Here is a 23,194-nt window from a genome sequence, read left to right on the forward strand (position 1 = left end):
TCTCAACCCTCCTTGAGTCCACCTCGTCCTGGCAGTCTAGACAAAGACCGAGGAGTCTCGTCCTCCTCCATCTGGGCCGCCGCCTCAGACCACAAATGGGTGTGATACCTTGTGTCTTTCGGTTACCACATTGAATTCTGGAACCGATCCCCTGGTCAGTCTTTTCTCTCAACCCCCCATCCCCCAAAGGCTCCAAAACACCACGAGGCCTTCTCCTCAGCAATCCACTTCCTTCAAACGGCGGGGGTGATGGTACCTGTTCCGGACGGCGAGAGGTTCAAGGCCTTCTATTCCAACCTCTTGTGGTCCTCAAAAAAGGACGGGTCAGTTCGTCCCATCCTGGACCTCTAACACCTGAGCAAACATGTGCACGTAAGGAGATTCAGAATGGTCTTCCTAGAGTCCATTATTACCTTTATGGTCGAAGGAGAATTCCTTGCCTCCCTAGCTATCAGGGACGTGTACCTGCACATACCCATCGCTCCAGCTCACCAAACGTTCCTCCGCTTCGCGGTTCAGGACTTTTTTTTTTTTTTTTTTCTTTTTTCATTTGTGGCCCTACCCTCGGTTCTGCCACAGCACCAAGGGTCTTAACTAAGGTCATGAGTGCCCTTCACGCCAGGAGAGTGGCTGTTCTGCCTCGCTTGGATGACCTCCTCATCAAGGGCTCAACCAGCGTGCAGATCTCTGAGCACCCTATCCCGCTTAGGGCGCCTTCTGACTCCAGTCAAATCATCCCCGGTCCCGTCAAAATCCGTCACCTCCCTGGCCATGTCCCTAGTCACTCTTCGGGGCTTGATATTTTCCCCTCAAGAGAAGGCGACTGGTCTACAACAAGCGGTACACTGCCCTCTACGTACTCCTCTCTCTCCATACGATTCAGTATGAGAGTGCTAGGTAGGATAGCGGCGGCTATAGAGGCAGTGCTGCTCGATTAGCCACAGCACCGCCCACTGCAGCTTGCGCTTCTAGCTGCCTGGAACAAGAGCCCCTTTTCCTTGGACGAACTTTTCACCTGACACCTTCAGTCAGGTATGCGCTTTGCTGGTGGCTTCAGTCCTCTTCCATATCGAGAAGGAGTTTTTCTCCCCCAAGTGGACTGGCTACTCCTGACCACGGACTTCAGCCTCTTAGTCTGGGGAGCAGCGCACTGGCTCCACACTGTTTCGGGACGTTGGACACCCCAGGAGTCTTCCCTTCCCAGAAATCATCCTGAAAATCAGCGCGATCTTCTCGCGCTCAGGTCATTTCCCCCTTCTGCTAGCAGGTCGTTTGATTCGGGTCCAATTGGACAATGCAACAGCTGTGGCGTAGGTCAATCGGCAGGGAGGTACCAGCAGCAAGACAGCTTATCTCGAGGTCCTCAGGATCCTCACCTGGGCCGAATCGACGGAGGTCTGTGTTTTCAGCGTTACACATACCGGGAGTAGAGAACTGCACTCACATCTGCACTCACTGGAGTACACCAGACGTGGATTTAATGGCCTCAAGGTTGAACGCAAAGGTACCTGCGTTATTAGCCAGGTCACATGATTCACAGTCCAGTGGCGCGGATGCTCTAGTCTCCTGAAGTCGTTTCAGTCTGCCTTACATGTTTTTTGCCTCTGCCCCTGCTGCCGCGAGTAATCAGGAAGATCAAGGCAGAAGGAGTCCCGGTGATACTAATAGCACCGGACTAGCCCAGGTGCGCCTGGTATGCTGAATTAGTACAATTTCTCATGGCTCCTCGTAAGCATCCCAGACCTGCTGACCCAAGGGCCCATTTCCCATCAGAACTCCAGAGCCCTGAAGCTGACGGCCTGGCCATTGAGACCTGGACTTTAACAAGAGCGAGATTCTCTCCTCCGGTCATCTCCACCATGTACAGTGCCCGAAAGCCGGCCTTCATCCCGTTTTTACCACCGTACGTGAAAAACGTTCCTTTCCCAGTGCAGGGAATCTAATGTCAAACCTATGCCTCTGGCGATCCCCAGAATTCTTGATTTCTTTTTTTTTTTTTTTTTTTTTTTTTTTTTTTTTTTTTTTTTTTTTTTTTTGCAGTCAGGTTGCAAAAGGGGTTGGCCCTCAGCTCCCTTAAGGGGCAGGTTTCATCTCTCTCGATATTCTATCAATACCGCCTACCTTGCAATCCGCAAGTCAAGACTGTCCTCAAGGGTGTTTCCCATCTAGTTTCCCTGTATAAACTGTCGCTGGACCCATGGGACCTCAATCTTGTTTTGGACGGTATCCAGAGGTCCCCTTTTGAACCTCTTAAGGAATCTTCTCTTGCTCTTCTCTCCTGGAAGGTAAAATTCTTAGTGGTGATTACGTCCATCAGATAAGTTTCGGAACTGGCAGCACTCTCTTGCCGCGAACCCTTTCTGATCTTTCATCAGGACAAGGTGGTTCTACGCCCCCTTCCGGATTTTTTTCCGAAGGTTACTTCCCAGTTTCATATGAACGAGGACATTGTTCTGCCTTCCTTTTGTCCACACCCAGTCCTTGGGGTGGAAAGGGTTCTATATTAGCTAGACCTTGTGAGGGCTCTCAGATATTACGTACTTAGGACAGTCCCTTTAGGAACATAGACTCCTTGTTCGTCATTCTTGAAAGGCCTAAGAAAGGAGAGGCAGCTTCATAGGCAACGCTGGCTCACTGGATTCGCTCTGTGATCCAGGAGGTCTACCGCTTGCAACTCAAGCCCATTCCTAGTGGGCTGCGGACTCATTCCACGCGAGCAGTTGGCGCCTCTTGGGCCATCAGGCATCAGGCTTCAGTGGAACAGAGGTGTAAGGCTGCAACCTGGTCTTGCCTACATACTGTTTCAAAGCATTACTGAGTCCATACCCAGGCTTCGGCTGAGGCGAACCTAGGTAGGAAAATTCTGCAAACGATAGCCAGGAGCGCCTACCGAGATAGGTACTCCACTATCTGGGACTGGTTCCTAGTCCTTGGGTTGCGTTGTTTGTTTACCCACCCATGGACTGCTTTAGGACGTCCACGGTCCTGTGTCCCCCAATGAGGCTCAGAGAAAAACGGATTTTTGTGTACTCACCGTAAAATTGTTTTCTCTTAGCCATCATTGGGGGGCACAGCACCCTCCCTTTTGCCCTATTGGGCCTTAGCTTTTTTCTGTCTTAGTACTTTTTTGTTATGAGTATTCACTCACGTTTTTTGTTACTTGTTCTCCTACTGCTTGTGTACTAAAACTGAAGTAGACTGGCTGAGCCAGGGGGTGTATACTGCAGCGAAGGAGCTAACATCTTTGCATCTACTTAGTGTCCTCCTATGGATAAGCAGCATAACACCCATAGTCCTGTGTCCCCCAATGATGGCTAAGAGAAAACGATTTTACGGTGAGTACACAAAAATCCGTTTTTTAGCAACCAATCCGATACCAATTTTCACAATCCGTGTCGTTATTCCTTTGGCCGACTTGTCACAGATCTTCTGCCATATACATACCTATTGAAGTGGCCGATACATTGTAAAATACTTATTCATTGTTATATGGATCACCTGATGGGGAATTGTTTCTTGTCCAATATTATGGGTGTATCGTCCTGTATGATTTAAAGTATTTGCATTCTCACATTTGCTTTTTATTGCAGATTTTCAAAATATGAACTCCAAGAGGAAAGCGGAGACGTGGAAACGAAATAGACGTCAGCTGGTATGTTACCCGGTGCATGATGCATTCCTAATCGTCTGTCATCACTGACTTCTTGGCACTTCTGTGATGCCCAGCTGCGGAGACCGTCATATAACTATATACTGCAATACTGTCCTGCAATTGCTTGTTCTTTTTTATACAATTCTATAAATAATTATTTAAAAAATCAAATATCTTTTTTTCCACTCCCAGTTAAAACTGAAGAAAAAAAACACAACTTATTTTGCCATGTCTGAAAAAGTCCAGTTTATCAATATGTAAATTTACTCTGTACAGTAAACACCGCAAATCGGAAAAAAAAATTGAAATGCCAAAATTACGTAAACTACAGCTCAAAACACACACAAAAAAAATACCTCACACAGCTCCATCAGTGAAAAATATAAAAAAGTATGGGTTTCAGAAAATAGCAAAAAAAAATTTAGGTTTATTTTTCTACAATTTTTTTTATTTTTTTTTCACCACTTTAAAAGAAAAAAACAAACAACAATTTTAGTATTCGTGTAATTACACTGACCTGGAGAATCAGGCAGCCGTGTCATTTTTAGAGCACAACAAATATCATAAAAATAAGACTTAAGAAACCAATTGTGGATTAGTGTTTTATATATATTTTTTTTTAATCTTATTACACTTTTTCACCACACTTTTTTTAAATTTTCTTTCCTGTTTTTTTTTTTTTTTCTCAGTTTATTGTATGGTAAAGTGAATGTGGTCATTCAAATTCGACTTCTTTTTCTTTTTAGGCCTTTTCTACAGTTGGCACTCCAGACTATATAGCACCAGAAGTATTCTTACAAACTGGCTATAACAAACTCTGCGATTGGTGGTCTTTAGGAGTCATAATGTATGAAATGTTAATCGGTAAGGTTTTACTTTACTTAACTGAACACATTTTTAAAGGGTTTGTCACATCATGACCGACTGTATACTGATGATCATTGGGCTACTTTATTCTCAGGAGTTGTCCAGTTGGGCCATATTCTCTAATGTTAAGCATACAGAAATACTTTTTAAAGGATTTGTTGAGCCACAAGATCTTGATGACCTATCCTAAGGATAGGAGATGAGATATTAGTCTTTGGGATCAGTAATATATATCAGATAGGTGGGGGTCCGGCATCTGCACCAATGAGCTTTATTAAGCTATGGTGGCAACCGCATGTAAACACATAGAATGGAGATGCATTGCGCAGTTTAATTTAGTGTTTTGCAGCCGCAGCTTGGTACTGTAGAACAGCTCCTATTCTTCATTACATCCGACCACCAGTAGCTCTTAAACAATCGGAGGGGGGGCAGTGTTGTACACCCACTGATCTGATATTGATAACTTATCTTGTGTACAGGCCATGCAGTGCTCCTCTGGGAATTTAGATATGCAAACAGCCTCTTCAGAGTAGAATAGAACTGGAATTATTTTGACACCTATTTGATGTAACAGTCCTAAAAGTTAATTTCTTTATCGTTCCTATGGGAGACCCAGACCATGGGTGTATAGCTACTGCCCCCGGAGGACACACAAAGTTACTACACTCAAAACGTGTAGCTCCTCCCTCCTAGCATATACACCCCCTGCTAGCCAGTCCTAGCCAGTTCAATGCTTTGTGTTTCAGGAGGATCACACACACATGCATCTCTGATTTTGATTTTTGATTTTTCCTTCTGGATCAAAGATTTGGAAGAAAAGCGGGTCCAGCTGGAATCCCGGCATGTCCCTTCTCACCCCACTGTGTCGGCGGTGCTGTTAAGGTTGATTTTCCAAGGCTGGAGCCTTCTCATGCCGCGCTCCTTCACCATCCCATGCTGGGGCTCTGGCTTGAAGTGGGAGCCAACACGGTTCTCACTGCTTTGCAGGAGACCGGTCTCCATCCGCAGCCCTTGTGCAGGATCCTGCTGGACGGCGCTATCACCCCCCAGGAACCTGGCAACCTGCGTCTCACAAGCTAAGTATATGAGACGTTATTACCACAGAAAGTGGTCTTTCCAGGGGTCCTTTATGTTTATTATTGGGGGAGTGTGTTTTATGTTTGGTGTTAACGTTTCCGGCCGGTTCTCCAGTTTTCACTGGAGAACCGCGCCGATGGTGCCTGCACGCCGGCCGCATGTTTTACTCGAGGCCCCGGCTTCGCCTGAGGCCTAGTTTCGGTTTCCACTGTCTCTACATGTCAGTCAGGCAGAGGGACAGTGTGGCTCCGCCCAGCGGCTGTGCAGCACAAGGGAAGGGACACTCCTCACTAAGGAAGGTTTCCCTCCCCTGGCTACCTCATTTGCCGCTCTCAGAGTAGGCCCCGCCCCCTCTCCTTGCTCCGGTCGCCATTTTCTCAGCATTCTCTGTGCCTGCAGAGGCACAGAGATTCCACATTGTGACAAGTGGGGGCCGGGGCTGAGGGACTAGAGGGCACAGACATGTCTGTTTAAACGATCTGCAGCCACGACCTCCGGTTTGTGCAGCTGCTTATTTTATCCGTTTATATATGCTGGGGGCCATTCTAGACAGAGCCCCCACCTCTGCAGCATGTCTCACAGAGCGAGGCTGCAGACTGTTTTTATTATACTGCAGGTAGTCTCGTACGGCTGTACCGAGCTCATAACCACTGTGGCCCCTCAGCTTGGAGGCTCATTAGTGGTCCCTCCAGCTGCTCCAGTTTCGGTGGCTGACCCCTGGGGGAATCCTATTTCCAGGGGTCGGCTGTCCCGGCATCTGCTGAGCATGCAGCCCCCTTCTCAGGGCGTTTTCTGCTTCAGCTCGCTCAGCAAAGCTCACAAGGGACTCTCCTTCTGGGCTCAGACCCCGTCCTCCTGACAGGGAGACGCAGGGTCCCCTGTCCTCCCCGTCCCGCAGCTCCGATTACGAGCTGACTCACTGGACGAGGAGGATGTCTCTATGGGGCTCGGACGCTACTTTATGTACATTGATCCGTCCGTACGTGACGCAGATGCGAATGATTGGATTGCGTCCATTATACTTGTACTGGACCTCCATCCGCCTGTATCAGGGGAGTATTCCCCGCTGGCAGAAAGGCGTCAGTATACCTTTAACAGGACGAGGAGTGTGTTCCTTAACCAATCCAGTTTTCAGCCTGCTGCGTCCCAGCCCACAGCCTGTCCTGCAGACCCCACAGCGGGGTTCTGCTGCCTGTTTCCCCCTCCCATCAGAGGTGGTCAAGGAGTGTACTCATTCGCCAAGGGTGGCCACTCCGGTGTCTAGACTTTCAGCCCGGATAGTTGTATCAGTGGCTGACGGCACCTCTATAAGGATCCCACGGTACATTAATTTTGTACTGGACCTCAATCCGCCGGAGTTACCTTACCTAGGAGAACACAGCGTGTGTTCCTTAACCACTCCAGTTTTCAGGCCCCTGTGACCAAGCCCAGGGTCCGCTCTGACAGTCGCTTCCCATGAAGCGTGATTCTGCGGACTGTGTTTCCCCTGTCCACCAATGGTGGTCAAGAAGGGGGCTCATTCACCTCAGGTGGCTCAGCCCGGACCGTTATGTCAGTGGCTGATGGCTCCTCACTTAAGGTTTTGCGGTCCGCCCGGTTGTCCTTTTGGCCAAGTCGGTATGGGGGCGGCAGGAGCTTCGTTCTCCTCAGCTTTACAGCAGTGCGGTTTTTTTGTACCTTCTCTGCTTCTCTGGAGGAGATGCATTCCCTCACAGGGACTCTATGCCCAAAACGGTTGCCTGAACTTCCAGACTTCAGTCTTTTCATCCTATGCCAGGTCTGCCATGCTGGACACCGCACGGCGGTGGTCTTGGCTACTTTCCTCGCTATCCGCAGGCTCCTGTGGCTTCGGAAATGGAAGGCAGATACCTCTATAGAGGTTCCTTGCTGGGCTCCCCTTTGGGGGACCAGTTTCTTCGGAACCAACTGGATGAAATTAAGGAAGCTCTTGGCGGGGAGTGTTCTTCCTTGCCACAATCCTAAACCACGGATCCTGTCCAACGCAGGAATCAGTTGAGGTTTCGGTGGTTTCCGTTCCTCCATCTGATCGTCCTCTAGCTCGGCCTAGGTTCATAGAAGCAAATGGCTCGAAGCTGCGTCTTCAGAAGACCGCAGGAGATGCTGCCACTGAGTCAGCTTCCTCCGAGCTATCTAGCCACGCCAACAACCTCCTTGGTCGGTGGCAGGCTCTCTCCACTTGGCGACGTATGGTTCTAACACGTCTCCGTTCAGTGGGGGCGGGATTATATCTCCCATGGCTACAGGATGGAATTCTGTCCACCCGCCAAACAGATTTTTTCTGTCAACTCCTCCCGGCTCCAAGGCCGCCGCCTTCTCACAGGCCGTGGCATTTCTTGCAGGCCAATGGAGTAATTGTACCGGTTCCCGACTGGGAACGGTTCTGAGATTTTTGCTTAAATCTATTCCTAGTCCCCGAAGAGGGCGGTGCCTTCCGACCTGGATCTTTAGCTTTTCAAGCATAGTCAGGTGTGGCGTTTTCACATGGAGTCTCGGTCTTGTTCCGTGTGTTTTTTTTCACCGGATCAATCAAGAACCCAAGGAGATTCCCTAGCAGCCATCGGCATCAGAGATGCCTATCTGCAGGGGTCAATCGCAGTTTCACACCAGCGTTGACTACGTTTTAACAATCGGAGTGGTCCAATTCGTGGCTCTTCCCTTGGGGTTAGCCACGGCCCCTTGAGTCTTCTCATTGGGGCAGCTGTGATTAGGGTCCTGCACCCCTAGGGATTGGCAGTGATCTTTTGCCCTGGACGGCCTTCTTGTCGGGGCTTCATCCAGTGCTGACTCTTAGCAGAGTGCTTCGCTCACTCTCGCCACTCTAACCTATTCGGGTGGCTTGTCATTCTGTCCAAGTCCACTCTGACTTCGAACCAGAGGTTCTCAGGGACGCAATTCGAGACTGTCGGCACTTGTGAAGCTGCTCTTAGTCGATCAGTAGTCCCTCCGCTGGCGGTCGACGTCGTTCTACCAGACACAATATACAGGTGCTGGTCAGACGGTGGCGTCAATGGAAGCGATTCCTTGCCCAGTTTCTCCTGCGTCCTCTGAGACTGGATGTTTTCCGCTGTACAAGCGAACTCCCTCCTTCCACGGGATGTTGGCTTCGCCACTGACCAGGGGCTCGTTTCAGTGGTGGCTTCGGCCACTCTGTCTCAGGGACGCTCCTTCCTGGCCCCGTCCCGGGTGATCCTCACCAGGATGCTAGTCTATCCGCCTTGGGAGCAGTATATCTCCACCGTGGAGCGCAGGGCGCTTGGACTCTGTCCGAATCAGCCCTCTGAATCAATGTGCTGGACATCAGAGCTGTATTTCTAGCTCTCTAAGCCTTCACCATCTGGTGGCGGCTAGGCACATTCGAGTCCAGTCGGACAACGTGACAGCGTTTTCCTACATCAGCTTCCAGGGCGGGACACTCAGCCGCCTGGCAATCTTGGCGGCTCAACATTCTTCAGTGGACAAGGGACTCCTAGTCCACCGTATCCGCAGCCCACATCCTAGATGTGAAAACTGCGAGGCAGACTATTTCAGCTGTCCAACCGTGGTCCACAATCCTCAGGTTTTGTGGTAGACGCACTGGTTCATGTTTGATCCCAGCTTCGTCTCTTTACGTATTTCACCCTCTACCTCTTGTCCAGAGTCCTGCGCAAGATCAGTAAAGGGGGCCGTCGGGTCATTCTCATACTCCAGACTGACCCAGGCAGGCTTGGTACTCTGACCTGCTCCTTCTGTCCGTTGGGTTGCCATGGCATCTTCCGGACCGTCCAGACCTTTTCTCAAAAGGTCCTTTTTTCCGTCAGAATTCTGGATTCTCAGATTGACGGCGTAGCTCTTGAGTCCTGGATCTTGGCGACTTCTGGTATCCTTCCTGAAGTCATCTCCGCTATGACTCGAGCTCCAAAGTGTCCTTTGACCTTTTTGGCCTTGCCGACCCTCCTGTCCCTTCCACAGTCCGGTCTACAGCTAGGACTATCCCTCATTAAGGCACAGGTCTCGGCTCTGTCAGTATGTGCCAGCGGCGTATCGTCCGGGTGCGCTCCTTTAAGGGCGCATCTCACATCATTCCGCCTTTCCGGCGGCCTATGGAGCCCTGGGACCTTAATCCGGTCCTCCCGGTTCCCGGAAACCCCCCTTTTGCGCCTCTTAGGGAGGTTTCTTTGTTTCATCTTTCACAGAAAGTAGTCTTTCTAGTGGCTATAATTTCCCGTCAGAGAGTTCTGGCTGCACTCTCTCGGAGTCACCCCCCTTTTTGGTCTTTTGCATCAAGACAAGGTGGTCTCCATCCGACTCCGGACTTTTTTTCCTAAGGTGGTTACTGCTTCCACCTTATCCGGGGCAATTTTCCTGCCTTCCTTTTTTCCGGCTCCTGTTCATCGCTTTGAGGAAGCGTTGCATATCCTGGATCTGGTGCGGGCGCTCCGGATCTATGTGTCTCGCACCGCCGTTATTAGGCGGTGCACCTCTCTCTGGTGCTGACTGCTAGTCAGCGTAGCGGTCTCTCGGCATCTAAGCCGACCCTGGTTCGTTGGCTTAGGTCGGCCATTTCCGAGACCTACAAGTGTACTCAAGTGCCTTCCCCGCCGGGGATCAGAGCACATTTGATCAGACCTGTCGGCGCCATTTGGGCTTTCAGGCACCAGGCTACGGCTCAGTAGGTCTGTCAGACTGCAGCTCGAATTAGTCTGCATACTTTTTCGAAGCACTACCCAAGGCATGCTCATGCTTTGGCAGACGCGGGCTTGGGCAGACGCATCTTTCCGGCGTCTGTCGCCCATTTGTGAAGTTAGGTTTTGCCTGCTTCTCAGTTGTCTGTTTATTCTCACCCATGGACTGCTTTAGAACATCCCATGGTCTGGGTCTCCCATAGGAACGATAAAGAAAAAGAGAATTTTGTTACTTACCGTAAATTCTTTTTCTTATAGTTCCGTCATGGGAGACCCAGCACCCTCCCTATTGCCTGTTGGCAGGTTTCTTGTTCCGTGTGTCTTCACCGGCTGTTATTGTTGTAGACAGAGGTTCCGGTTCTACCGGATTTTACTCTGTCTCTTCTTGTGGGTGGATGTCCTCCTTCAGCTTTTGCACTAAACTGGCTAGGACGGGCTAGCAGGGGGTGTATATGCTAGGAGGGAGGAGCTACACGTTTTGAGTGTAGTAACTTTGTGTGTCCTCCGGGGGCAGTAGCTATACACCCATGGTCTGGGTCTCCCATGACGGAACTATAAGAAAAAGAATTTACAGTAAGTAACAAAATTCTCTTTATCTGCCCTATAAAAGGGCTCGTTAGAAGGTCCAATAGTTGGCATAGAGTTCAAGCCCTCTTCGTACTCACATGTATAAATCGTGCTGATAGGTGCACACAACCCCATGGTTTTTTTTTTATTCGTGTTGGACAGAGTTAATGCCAAATCGGCACACGCATCCTTCATCAGTCAAGTTCAATAATTACTTGAGCCGCATTATACCGAACTTACGTAATTCTGTATTATTATTATTATTATTTTTTTTTTTTCCTGAAGGCTATCCTCCTTTTTGTTCTGAGACCCCTCAAGAGACATATAAGAAAGTTATGAACTGGAAAGAAACATTAACATTTCCTCCAGAGGTTCCAATTTCAGAAAAAGCAAAGGACCTGATCTTAAGGTAAGTGGCCTTTAAAAAGGGTCTGTTTTAGCATACTCCTTTTTATCTTAAGCCCCCCCCCCATACAAATTTGAAAACTTTGGCCAAATCTGCCAATATCTGCGGGTTCTGCTAACAGTCTCGTGTGGGTAGAGCAGATTGTTTAATGTTGGGTGAGATAAAAATATGGTACATCCTATTTTAGACTGTCCATCCTTGAGTCTTCCTGAGATAATCCACTGCTAGATGTTTTTAATAGATAAATGAGATATTAGTCTGGGATATATGGCAGGGATAGTTTTCCGCTAAACGATCCGCAAAGCAATCATTCTGTCAACATGCGTTTTAAAGGGGTTGTCCTTTACTCGCCTCCACTCTTGAGGCCATTCCAGCTGTGTCATCACTGGCTCTCCTAGGGCCCATGGGATCCTTGCAGGTAATTGGTGACCATTTCACTCTCCCCTCCTTTGGATAAATTAGACCTAACATCCAGAGTAAGTGAGATTGGAGCTGCAAGGCCGGTGAAGAAGCCCCTGACTGGTATTGTTACGATACGCGAGCCGTGACGGAACCCATGCCAGCAGCGCAGGGCAGGAGGAAAAGCAATGACCTCTAAATTTTGATTGGTGGATCCTGTGTTATCAGCTGTGTATAGAGGTGTTACCTGTCATTGTAATCCTGCCTCTGCTGCTAGACTGCTGAAAACTCATCTTGAAAGTATGTCTAAAGTTAGTCTAAAATAACCATGGTGGCAACTGAAAATTGCAACATTACTAATTTTTTTATGTTAACATGTTTTGGGATATAAAATAAAATTGCCTTTAAAGGGATTGCCCACTACTAGGACAACCCCTTCTAATTCCACTTGTTTCCCCCAGTCAAAATAAAAACCCTGTACTCTCCTCCAGTTCTGGCGCCTTTGCAGCGCTGTTGGTAACCACAGTTCGTGGCTCACGTGACTTTGTGATGTCATGTGAGCCCCACGTCCAATCACCACCAGTTTCTCTCTCCACAACTTGGGATCAAATGAGTTAATAAACAGAAGATGATGCTCCAGCTTCCACTCACTTCCTGCTGAGTGTTTGTTGGGCCGAAGGCATGGCGAGAGAAGTTGGTGGTAATTGAACGCTGGGCTCCCGTGATGTCACAATATTACCGACAGCGCTGCAATGGCGCCAAAATGGGACGCGAGTACAGGGTCCTTTATTTTAACTGGGGGGGGGGGTAAAAGGTGGAATGAAAAGGAGTATTCCTAGTAGAGCACAATCCCTTTAAGTATATGTTACACAAAAACATGACTAGTTCATTTTCTGAATATATATGTTTTAACATTGTATTAATTTTCTAACACTGTACTGTTTTTATTCATCTGTATTTCTTTTTTTTTTTTCGTCTTACAGATTTTGTTGTGATTGGGAACAAAGAGTTGGGGCTTCAGGGGTGGAAGAGATAAAAACTAACCCATTCTTTGAAGGCGTTGACTGGGAACATATAAGGTAGGCCTTGTTGTTATTTTAAAAGCAACCGGTGAACCTGAACATGCAGCCGGGCCTATGAGCAATGTTATAGACCAGAATAGAGTTCTGTGATTTGGTATGACTTGTAATTCATTCACTTAACCCCTTCACGCCATGTCCATTTCTGTTTTTGCACTTTTGTTTTTTCCTCCTTTTTCTTCCAAGAGCCATAATTTTTATTTTTCAATCAGTATAAGGGCTTGTTCTTTGTGGGACGAGTTGTGTACTTGAATATGGGAAAAAAAATTCCAGATGTAGTGAAATTGCAAAAGTGCAACTCCACAATTCTTTTTTTACTGTTTTGTTTTTTTATATACTATGTTCACTATATGATAAAACTGACCTGGCGATATGATTCCCCATGTCAGTATGGGTACGTGGATGCCAAATATGTATAGTTTTATATTTTAATTTAAGCGGTGAAAAAAACTTTCAGATGTTTTGTAAAAAAAAGTCACTATTGGCATCATTTTCCAAGAACCGAAACATACTTTTTATTTTCTGGGATCTGAGGCTCAGTGATGGCTTAATTTTTGCGCCCTGAGCTGACGTTTTTACTGATACAATATTTGGGTACATGCGATGTTTTGATCGCCTCTTATTGCATTTTATTGCAATGTTGCGGCATCAAAAAAAAGTAATCCTGGCGGTTTTAGTTTGTGGTGTTGTTTTTTGGGGGGTTTTTTTGCTTACCAATTGGATTAACTTATTTTAACCTTGATCTCACATCTTTGAACTCTGATAAAATATATGTTTTTTTTGTTTTTTTTTCAATGAGACAAATAGGGTGGGAGGGGATTTTGAACTTTTCCGTTTAGGGGTGTTTTTTCTCAACTTTTTAAAAACTATTTTTTTTTTTATATATACTATTTTTACTAGTCCCCTTAGACGTGTGATCAATTCTGCTATATGGAGCAGTACATGGGCATTGCTCTGTACAGCACAAATCTGAGTGCCAACACGCAGCCGACATTCACTGTAAGAGCGTCATGGCAGACACAGGAGTCATCAGCTGACCCCTGGCTGTCATGACAACCCATCGGTACCCCACGATCATGTCACTGGCATGCCAATGGGAATGGCTAATGATGCGATTTCCCCCCCCCCCACCCTCCCTTGCCAGCGCGTTAAATCTTTGACAGCGGGATTTAGCAGCCAATAGCTGTTAAATCAGCCATCTTGTGCGGGGAAAGATTCCCGAACTGCATCAACACGACTTATGACGTAAAACATGCTTCTTTTGGGCTAAGTATTCCAGCACAGGGACCTAATCAGGTACTTATAGGTATTTTCTTGCACACTTGAGTCGGTCGGTTTAACCATTAGACTCCGAAGTTCACCCTGAGCCAAAGTTTAAGTGAATTGGTAAAAAAAACAAAACGCTATAAAAATAATATATGTCGTATAGCTACAAAACTACTGTTTACATTATTCTGCTCAGGTCTTCCTGTATGTTAGACTCTGACATATATAATGGAGATGTTGATGTTATTGATTGTATTAATCTCAATCGGTCATATATTGTTAAGATGTTAAAGATCAGTATGTTGAGCTTTACATAATTTTCTCAGTTTCAGGCTATTTTGTTTTGCTAAGAACAATAACATTTAACATTACATAGTTACATATAGTTACTTAAGTTGAAAAAAAGACCTCGGTCCATCTAGTTCAACCTTCCTCCACCAGTTCTACATTTAGTCACTAAGTCATTTATAACCAACAATGTTTTGTGTAGTGAGGAAATCATCCAGCCCTTTTTTAAAAGCTGTTATAGTATCTGTCATTAATACCTCTTGTGGTAGGGCATTCCACAGTCTGACTGCTCTAACAGTAAAGAACCCTTTCCTATTTAGCTGCCGGAATCGCTTTTCTTCCACTCGCAGTGTATGCCCCCTGGTCCTTAGTATTGTCTTTGGAAGAAATAAGTCATATGCCAGTCCTTTATATTGACCACACATGTATTTATAGATATAAATGAGATGTCCTCTGAGACGTCTTTTTTTTCTAAGCTAAACATTCTAACTTTTTCCACCTCTCGTCATATGGGAGGCCTTCCATTCCTTGTTGTAGTCTAGTTGCCGCCTTTGAACTGATTCTAACTTCTGAATGTCCTTTTTAAAATGTGGAGCCCAAAATTGGATCCCATATTCAAGATGTGGCCTTACAAGTGATTTATAGAGGGGTAACAATACGTTGGGATCACGGGATTTTATCTCTCTTTTTATACACCCTAGAATCTTGTTTGCTTTAGCAGCTGCTGCCTGACATTGAGTGCTGCTGCTCAGCTTATTTGTAATGAGAATACCCAAGTCCTTTTCCTGTTCTGTAGTCAAAAGTTTACTTCCATTTAATGTATACGCAGCTATAGGATTACTCCGTCCTAGGTGCATTACTTTACATTTATCAACATTAAATCTCATTTGCCAAGTATCTGCCCATTCTGACATCTTATCCAGATCTTTTTGTAATATTGTACTATCAAGGTCAGTTTTTAATATCCTTCATAGTTTAGTGTCATCAGCAAAGACTTTACTATCAATCCCATCCACAAGGTCATTAATAAAGAGATTAAAAAGGATCGGTCCTAGCACAGATCCCTGCGGCACCCCACTGCTGACTATAGCCTATTTAGAGAATGTACCATTTATGACTACTCTTTGTTTCCTATCATTTAGCCAATTCCTTACCCAGTTGCATATAGTTTCCCCTAGTCCTTGCTTCTGGAGCTTTAGTATAAGGCTATTATGTGGTACAGTATCAAATGCCTTTGCAAAGTCCAAATAAATCCTATCAGCTGCATTACCAATATCCAGATTTGCACTTACCCCCTCATAGACCCCCAACAGGTTGGTTAGATACGACTTATCTATCTTGAATCCATGCTGTCTGTCAGTTATTATATTATTTTCTGCAATATATTTTTGCAAGTTATCCCTAAAAATGCCCTCCAAAAACTTGGCATACTACTGATGTCAGGCTTACTGGACGGTAGTTGCCTGGATCTACCCTCTTACCTTTCTTAATTAAAATTATTTTTATTAAATCCACTTTAATGTTTTCGTCTACAGGGAAAGACCTGCTGCAATACCTATTGAAATAAAAAGTATCGATGACACCTCAAATTTTGATGAATTTCCAGACTCAGACATTCTTAAACCAATGGGTGAGTTTCTAGAATGTTACTACCGGCGTTAAGATTTCTGCATTTTATCTTTTAACATTTGCCATGTCTACTGCAGAGTACAGTCAGCTGCACATTCTGGTGCCAGAACCTGGCAGCGATCAGTGACCTGTATGACTAACGGCTTTTATATGGTCACAGATCTCCTCATTAATTAGTCTTCAGTATAGTGAGGGTAAAAATTAGTCCTTAAAGAGGTCTTCCAGTCACTTCATTTTTTGTGAAAGTCCCCCACCAGTTCTGGTAATGAAGGTAACTGCAGTGCTGATTTGGTGCGGTTTCCCCTTTTTTATGTATTTTATTATTTCTGCCCAGTGTTGCTCCTAACCACCCGCTTCTGTAGGAAAATATAACCTGCCCGTAGCCCCCTTCTCTCCCCCCCCCACGAATGTATGGACGACTTCGTCCTTTTTAAAGGGAACCTGTCAGTTGTTTCATGGCACACAAAACCAAGGGCAGTATAATTCGGAGCTTGGCTTTAGCATTTCAGAGTAAGATAATAGTTTGAACAGTTGGATGGTGACCAAAGGGATGGACGTACCTTTTCTGGGGCTGCCCTGGACAGTTATTTCTTATGTCTGAGCTTTAGGAGAGACCTGTCAGTCATCAAAGTGGCACTAGGAGAAGCTGGCCAGGGATGCCACCAAACTAGTGAAATTTCACCCTTTTAGTTTTAAGAGATAGGGTTATGTTTTTTCTGAGATGTCGGAGACTTTCAGAGAAAAGCATACCTGTCTACAATCATTCAGGTAGGGTCTGACTTATACTGCCCGTTGTTCAGGCAGTATGAATTGACTGTTGGGTTTCTTTTAAACAGATGCTGTCAGAAAATGTAATCCACTAATTAATGTAACGGTGTAAACCTTTTTAAAAGAGAACCCAGTTGATCTCTTCATTACCCCAAAGTGCTGTTTCAACAGTGAGAAATCATGTTTTGAAATTAATTCTGGAAGCGCATTTGAGACATGACGATATACTTGCAGCTCCTTAGTGTCCGCTGTATTATTGGCAGCACCACTGAACTAGCAGCACCCTTATCTGTCTTCTACACAGATCAGTGGCCAGTGTACCAGAGCATACCTGTCAATGAGCCATGAGGGTGCTGCTATTTTAGAAATATAGCGGAGGCTAAGAAGCTGTAAGTGCACCATCCTGCCTCAATGCGCTTCCAGACTGAACTTCAAAACATTTATTTCTCACCTTTTAAAGGGATCGACTGGGTTATATATTTAAGGGCCAAGCAGCCATATTAATAGTTTCGGTGGTTAAACTTTTTAATGGGTTCCCTTTTAATGTGTGAAGCTTTGCATAAAGAAGGGGCGTATTGTACAATATCTTACGTTGACCGCAAAGATCACGGCTTATTGTACTTGGGTAGTGGGGACATTAACATCTCCTCCTTTTTCTTACAATAAATGTATTTTAATTTTTCACCTTAGGCATTGCAAGCAATCATCCCGACTCTGACTTTAAGAACAAAGACTGGGTCTTCATCAATTACACGTACAAACGCTTTGAAGGGCTTACAGCCAGAGGAGCCATGCCAACCTTCAGCAAACCCCGGAAGTGAATCTATCCAGACTTGGGCTCACCTTCACTCATGTTTTCCAAACTTACATTTTCTTATATGCTGGCATGGTTGATGCTGTTGCCTGAAACACACCATTGGAAAATTCAAGCTTCCGTATTTTTATAGGCTGTATCTCTTGGAGAATAAAACCGTGACTTCTCACAAAAGGAAGGCCACGTTTGCAGACCGTCATCCACAATCCAGCATTGGAACAGTCCTATGTATCCGCGTAATGCAAAGTCTGTTTGTACAGTTGCCCCCCTCTTAGCATTCCAGGTCACATCTGCAGCATTAAGGAATAGCTGAATTGTTTTACTGGTCCCTTCAAATTTGCATAGAGTAATTTAAAAAGAAAAGGAGGGTTGCTTGGTACTGAATAGAAGTTTGACTTGACTGTATTCTGTATGTATGTGTCTATAGCTTTAAGAACGATGTTTAGCACCAGCTTTATTATGCACTTATAATGCGTTAACTTGGCTATCTATGATCCTTTAAGTCAACAAACTTAGTATTTGGGACCCTTTTTCATGAGTGTGTTTTTGGACTTGGCCTATTTATTCAAGAACTATGTTCTCCGATATAACCTCGTGTGGAATATTTGGATTTTCTTTTTTTTTTTTGCCTTTTGGTAATTGCTTGGAGAATGTTGTTTGCTATAAAATGGCATAAAAGTGCTTTATGTTTGTTCTTTTTCCAATGGTATGCAACACCTGGATGTGGTGCCTTACTCATGAAAGGGCTACTGTGTGCGTGTATTATATATATATTTGGATGTTTGATGGCATCTTAATTGTGCCTAAGTCTCCTTTTCCATTGATCTGTGCTGTTAAAATGGCCCACTGTGATTTTTACCTGTAAGTAAAGAGATAGGGGGTGCTCTAACTTTTTGACTTTTTTCTTTTTTTGTAGAATTTCAAAGACTTTTTTTGTCTTACATTTTTTAAGATTCACGAACATGACCAATTGCATGCCAGTGTGTCTCCTTCACATCAGCAATAGGTTCATACTCTAGGCTAGATAATCGCCAGGTCTGTAAGGGAGATTTGTAGCCGGCGTGGAACGTGACTGCGCTCCCAATAGTGAGATTTCAGGTATGGCCAGTGATCATTGACAAAACTTAGAACATGCGTTCAATACTATATTCTCATATAAAATGGGAATTCGTCTTGGTATTCTTAAAAAAATGTCTTTAATTCTGTTAATTTATTGTTAATACGTAGTTGTTAATTGGACATAAAATGAAATCGGCTTCAGGGTATGTACACACAACACCTTTTTAAGGCAGATTATGCCCGGAACTTGCCTGAAAAAGTGCTAAAAAAACATTAAAAAGTGAATTTGCAACTTTATTACCAGGGGGCATGACGTTGGGACTGAGGGGCATGAAAACAAAAATGTTCCCGTGTCAGTGGAGTAGCGCCAATTGGAGGAGGTATTCGGTTTTAAAGTTAACAAAGCCAGTGAAATGTCCTCTTTAATACATCTGTACTGTCTGCTTCAATTGCATACATAATATCCGGACTATAATCTGACTTTCTCATTATGTACACCTCTACTTTTTACTTATCCAATCACTTCCATCTTCTCTACATATAGGGTCCAATTTACCAAAGAAAAATTCTGTGTCCCATATCGACCAATCACAGCGTAGCTTTAATTTTACCAGAGTTGTTTAAGAAATTAAATCTGAGGTCGGATTTGTTGCTATGAGCCACAGAACATTCTCTTTTAGACGGATTTGATTATTTAGGCCTATAGAATATAAATGTATGCATTTGGCTGTGGGGAGACATGGGTGGGCTGGAGACCTTTCTGTAAAGCCGAACAACATGACCACCCATTGCCATTTTTAAACTTACAGCATTTAGCCAAGCACATATCTGGCTCTGTCACCCTGAATGGCACGGCAAATAATAAGAAAGACCATTGCCCTCAGCAAATTGATAGAAAGCAGTTGGCATTTTTTACTCTGTGTTGTCGAAAGACATGAGCTTGGTTTAGGTTCACACTGATGTGGGGTTTCATTTGTCAGGGGGTTTTTTTGGTAATGGAGAATAATATTTGAAACATGACGGACCCATTATAATTTACTGGTATCCGCTTAGATCCTTCTTCTATTTGGATCTGGTAAAAAATAAAAGCCATGATCAAAGTATGGAATCCAACTTTAGCAGTTGATCCATTTAAAGTGGTTGTCCGGTACTTTTATATTAATTGCCTAACGTAAGATAGGTTATCAATATCGGATCGGTGGGGGTGTGACATGTCAGTTGTTGAACTGAAGAGCACAGCTTTGTCAACTGTGTAGTGATGGCAGCCGGGTACTTCACATCAGTCTCTTATTCAAATCAGTAGTGGATGTGCTGTACCCGGCCATGCCAATATGTAGTTGATAGATCTGCGCGGCGCAACTGAGCAGATCAGGCTGGCACTGGGAAGAGCTGATCCGTGGGGAATGCTTAGTGTCACATCTGCACCAAACTAATATTGATGATCAATTCTAGGGATAGGCCATCAATATAAAAGTCTAGACAACCCCTTTAACTTTTGCATTTTTCTGTATTTTCACAAAATTTCAGATAATGATTAATCACTGTGGTCCTAAGTCATCCAGTTACTGGTGTCTTGATGAACAGGCGAGGTGTTCTGTTAGTGAATTTGGCTACTCTTCCAGCTGCTATGTGCCATTGCAAGAAATGTATTCTAGTCGGGAACTGTAGTACATTTCTCTTGTAATCGACACCTGTTTTTTGGTTTACATTGTAATGATTTTTATTGGTCATGGAGCTGACCGAAAATGTCGGAAAAATGCCAAAAATTGCAAGTTGTTTTTTTTAAGAAGACATAAACAGCTTAGTGATTCAGAGCTTTGCATTTTCCAGGTCTTGTCTTCTTTCTGAAATCATGCTACATATAAATAAATAGTCATGAGCTAAAATACCTGACACCTCCCAATAATCAGTCAAATAAATGGCCATTTCCAGCTGCCCAAAGGACCCCAATGTCTAAAGTATTTTGTGTCAATGAAGCTTATTTGTTCTAAAATGAAGTTGAGAAATGTTCTATTATTTTTCACTTCCCGGTTGTAATCAAGACATCAAGACCTCTTTTCAGTCAATGAATAGAATCCTTCATTACTTCCATCTAAATAGAGGAAACCTGCCCTAATTTTGGCCCGTAGTCATAGCTTCTAATAGACTTAGTAGTAGGTCTAGTTTCACAGTCACATATGGACTGAGAAGACCAGCCGCTGGTCTTCTGACCCAAACTCCACCATATATGCCTAGGAGGCTGTTGACCTCATGTCAGGAGACCCACAGCCGATCTGTATTTGGACCATGAATATCAGACATGTGAACTGGCCTTAGGATGAGATCACCCATGATTAGAGAGTCTTTTGAAACTGTGGACTTGAATAATTCATACATTTTTAAATTATTGTGCAATTGAAATTGTAATAAGTTGATAATTCCGAGGACTTTGACTTGAAACACACAGAATATTAAAGCTGCACAACTTCTCGTACAATGATTCAGCTGCTATCTGCATTAACCCATCATACTTTTATATTTAGAATGCCTTTATATGATCATGTTTCACGCTTTCACATATATTAAAAAAACATTTATCACTCCACTTATGAAGCCATGGCATTGGACATATAGAATTTGCACAACTTTTGCCTTTGCACACGTGGTGAATTTATGTACAAGCGGAGTAGCCTGATTATTGTTATATTGAATTACGTGTTTTGTTTTTACACACCCTTGAGTTTTTAATTGCACTTTTCTTAACACAATTTTTACAGTTTTCTACTGCCAGGATAATTTCTTACTCTTTGATAGGGCTGAAAAAAATGTATAAAGAGACAATGTTAGGTATATTTAAGTATTTCGACGGACCAGGCCTTTTTTCTAAGCATTAGCAATACCTTTATTAGGAAATGGCTCAATATCTGGTTTGTGCGATACATGTGTATATGCTCACGGCGCAGGTAAATATGATAGTAAATTGAAATGCTTTTCTAGCTTCTCAAATGCAAGACAGACCAAACTTTTTTTTCTATGGTATTAAATTCTCATTCCCAAATGCTAGTATTAAATTCCAGTTGTCCAATGTCACCCATTCTCTGATGTACAGGTGTTTTCTGTAGTTGTATATTGCCACAAACTACCTGTTTTGGAAAAAAAATTGTAGACACTTCTGATCTGTTTCTATGCATGTAATGTCTGTCATTTTTAAAAATAAAGTTTGTACAAAATTAATTTTTGTTTCCAGCCCTTAAAATTACATTGGATTGTATCTAGCCTTGGGTAAACTGATCTAAAATTTTACAACAGGTAAAATAATTTTTTTTTTCTATTTTGTGAAACTTCACTTATTGACTTGAATACCCCTAAGCCCAAGATCGGTGGTTTTTCCATTCCTTTCAGTATGGGATGTGTGGCCTGAACGCTGATAGCATTAGCCACTTGATGCACTGATCGTCAAAAATTACCTATGAAGTTAAACAAAAAACACTTGTATATTTGTTTACTTTATTTAGACAGATACCGACTGATTTGATACTATCTATCCAAAACATTTATTTATATATGACAAAAACTTGCTAGAAGTGAGCTTCCAACTTTTGGTTGGCAGGGCTGGTAGTTGATTATCATTCTGCACTAGAGATCAGTGGACCTGTGGAAGTTCGGTTCCCAATGGAAGTCACTAGTTGTGCAGTCCGGGTCTCCGCCCACATGCAGCCAGCAATAAACAAAACGCGCCCGGGGGAGGGTGGGCAGAGTTTTCCCTTTATTTATTTATTTATTTATTTATTTATTTATTTATTTATTTATTTATTTTATTTTTTTTTTTTAAAAAAAAAAAAAAAAAAATAATTTGTTGCACACTACATCCAATCATGCTGTTGTTACCCCTAGTGCGAGCCAATCAAATACTGCAAGCTATTTGTACTGGACTGAGCACAGTGAAGCTCGCGCAAGTGGTTTGCATATGTAAAGAACCCGAACTCTGGTTTGTTTTGTAAAATCCGTGTTTGGTGCAAATGCTAAACATCAAACCTCGGGTTTTCTCATCTCTATTCTGTACTTTTATTTCAACTGCGCATGCACAAGCTGAGTGACCGAAAGCAGGAAGTATGCTGTGGCCGTACTGCAGCATGCTTACTGTTTTCATTCTGCTACATCGCGTGGAAGATCACAAGCATAGACTAGTTATCGCAGATCTTTTCTAGGAAAGGGAAAATGAGGCTTTAGGCTGTGTGCGCAAGTTGCATCTTTTCCTGCGTTAACGCTGCAGAAAAAAGCAGCATGTCACTTCTTTTGTGCGTTGTAACTGCGTTCTCTCCCATTGAAATCAATGATGTGCATCAAAACGCAACCAAAATGCACTTGGACTGCATTTTTGTTGTGTTACGCATGCTTTTTTTGACAAACAAAACGCAGGTCTTTCAGTCTCTATCTATGTCTGTCAATCTCTGTCAGTTGGTTGCTCTTTCTGTCTGTCTGTCTCCCTCTCTTTCATACTCACCGATCAAGGACGCGAAGCTGCACAGCTGTCACAAAGCTCCAGCGGCTTTTCCTCTGTTTTGAAAGTGCCGGCTGCTCATTATTCCATCTCGTATTTACTGCTTTCCCTGCCCACCGGCGCCTATGAGTGGTTGAAGTCAGACACGCCCCCATGCTAAG

General features: G+C 44.1%; 1 protein-coding gene across 1 annotated transcript in view; it reads left to right on the forward strand.

Annotated features, from left to right (window-relative positions):
* The window catches only part of LOC142291248 (serine/threonine-protein kinase 38), a 125,035-nt gene extending 103,269 nt beyond the window's left edge, over positions 1-21,766 (forward strand). Inside the window, exons 9-14 of the mRNA XM_075335627.1 lie at positions 3,591-3,652; positions 4,399-4,516; positions 11,131-11,254; positions 12,634-12,729; positions 15,819-15,913; positions 17,371-21,766. Of these exons, the coding sequence (XP_075191742.1) occupies positions 3,591-3,652; positions 4,399-4,516; positions 11,131-11,254; positions 12,634-12,729; positions 15,819-15,913; positions 17,371-17,501 (626 nt within the window). The 3' untranslated portion in view covers positions 17,502-21,766. The remainder of the gene's footprint in view (positions 1-3,590; positions 3,653-4,398; positions 4,517-11,130; positions 11,255-12,633; positions 12,730-15,818; positions 15,914-17,370) is intronic.
* Positions 21,767-23,194: the final 1,428 nt, after the last annotated feature.

Source organism: Anomaloglossus baeobatrachus, chromosome 2 (genome assembly GCF_048569485.1).
Source record: "Anomaloglossus baeobatrachus isolate aAnoBae1 chromosome 2, aAnoBae1.hap1, whole genome shotgun sequence".
Taxonomy (NCBI): domain Eukaryota; kingdom Metazoa; phylum Chordata; class Amphibia; order Anura; family Aromobatidae; genus Anomaloglossus; species Anomaloglossus baeobatrachus.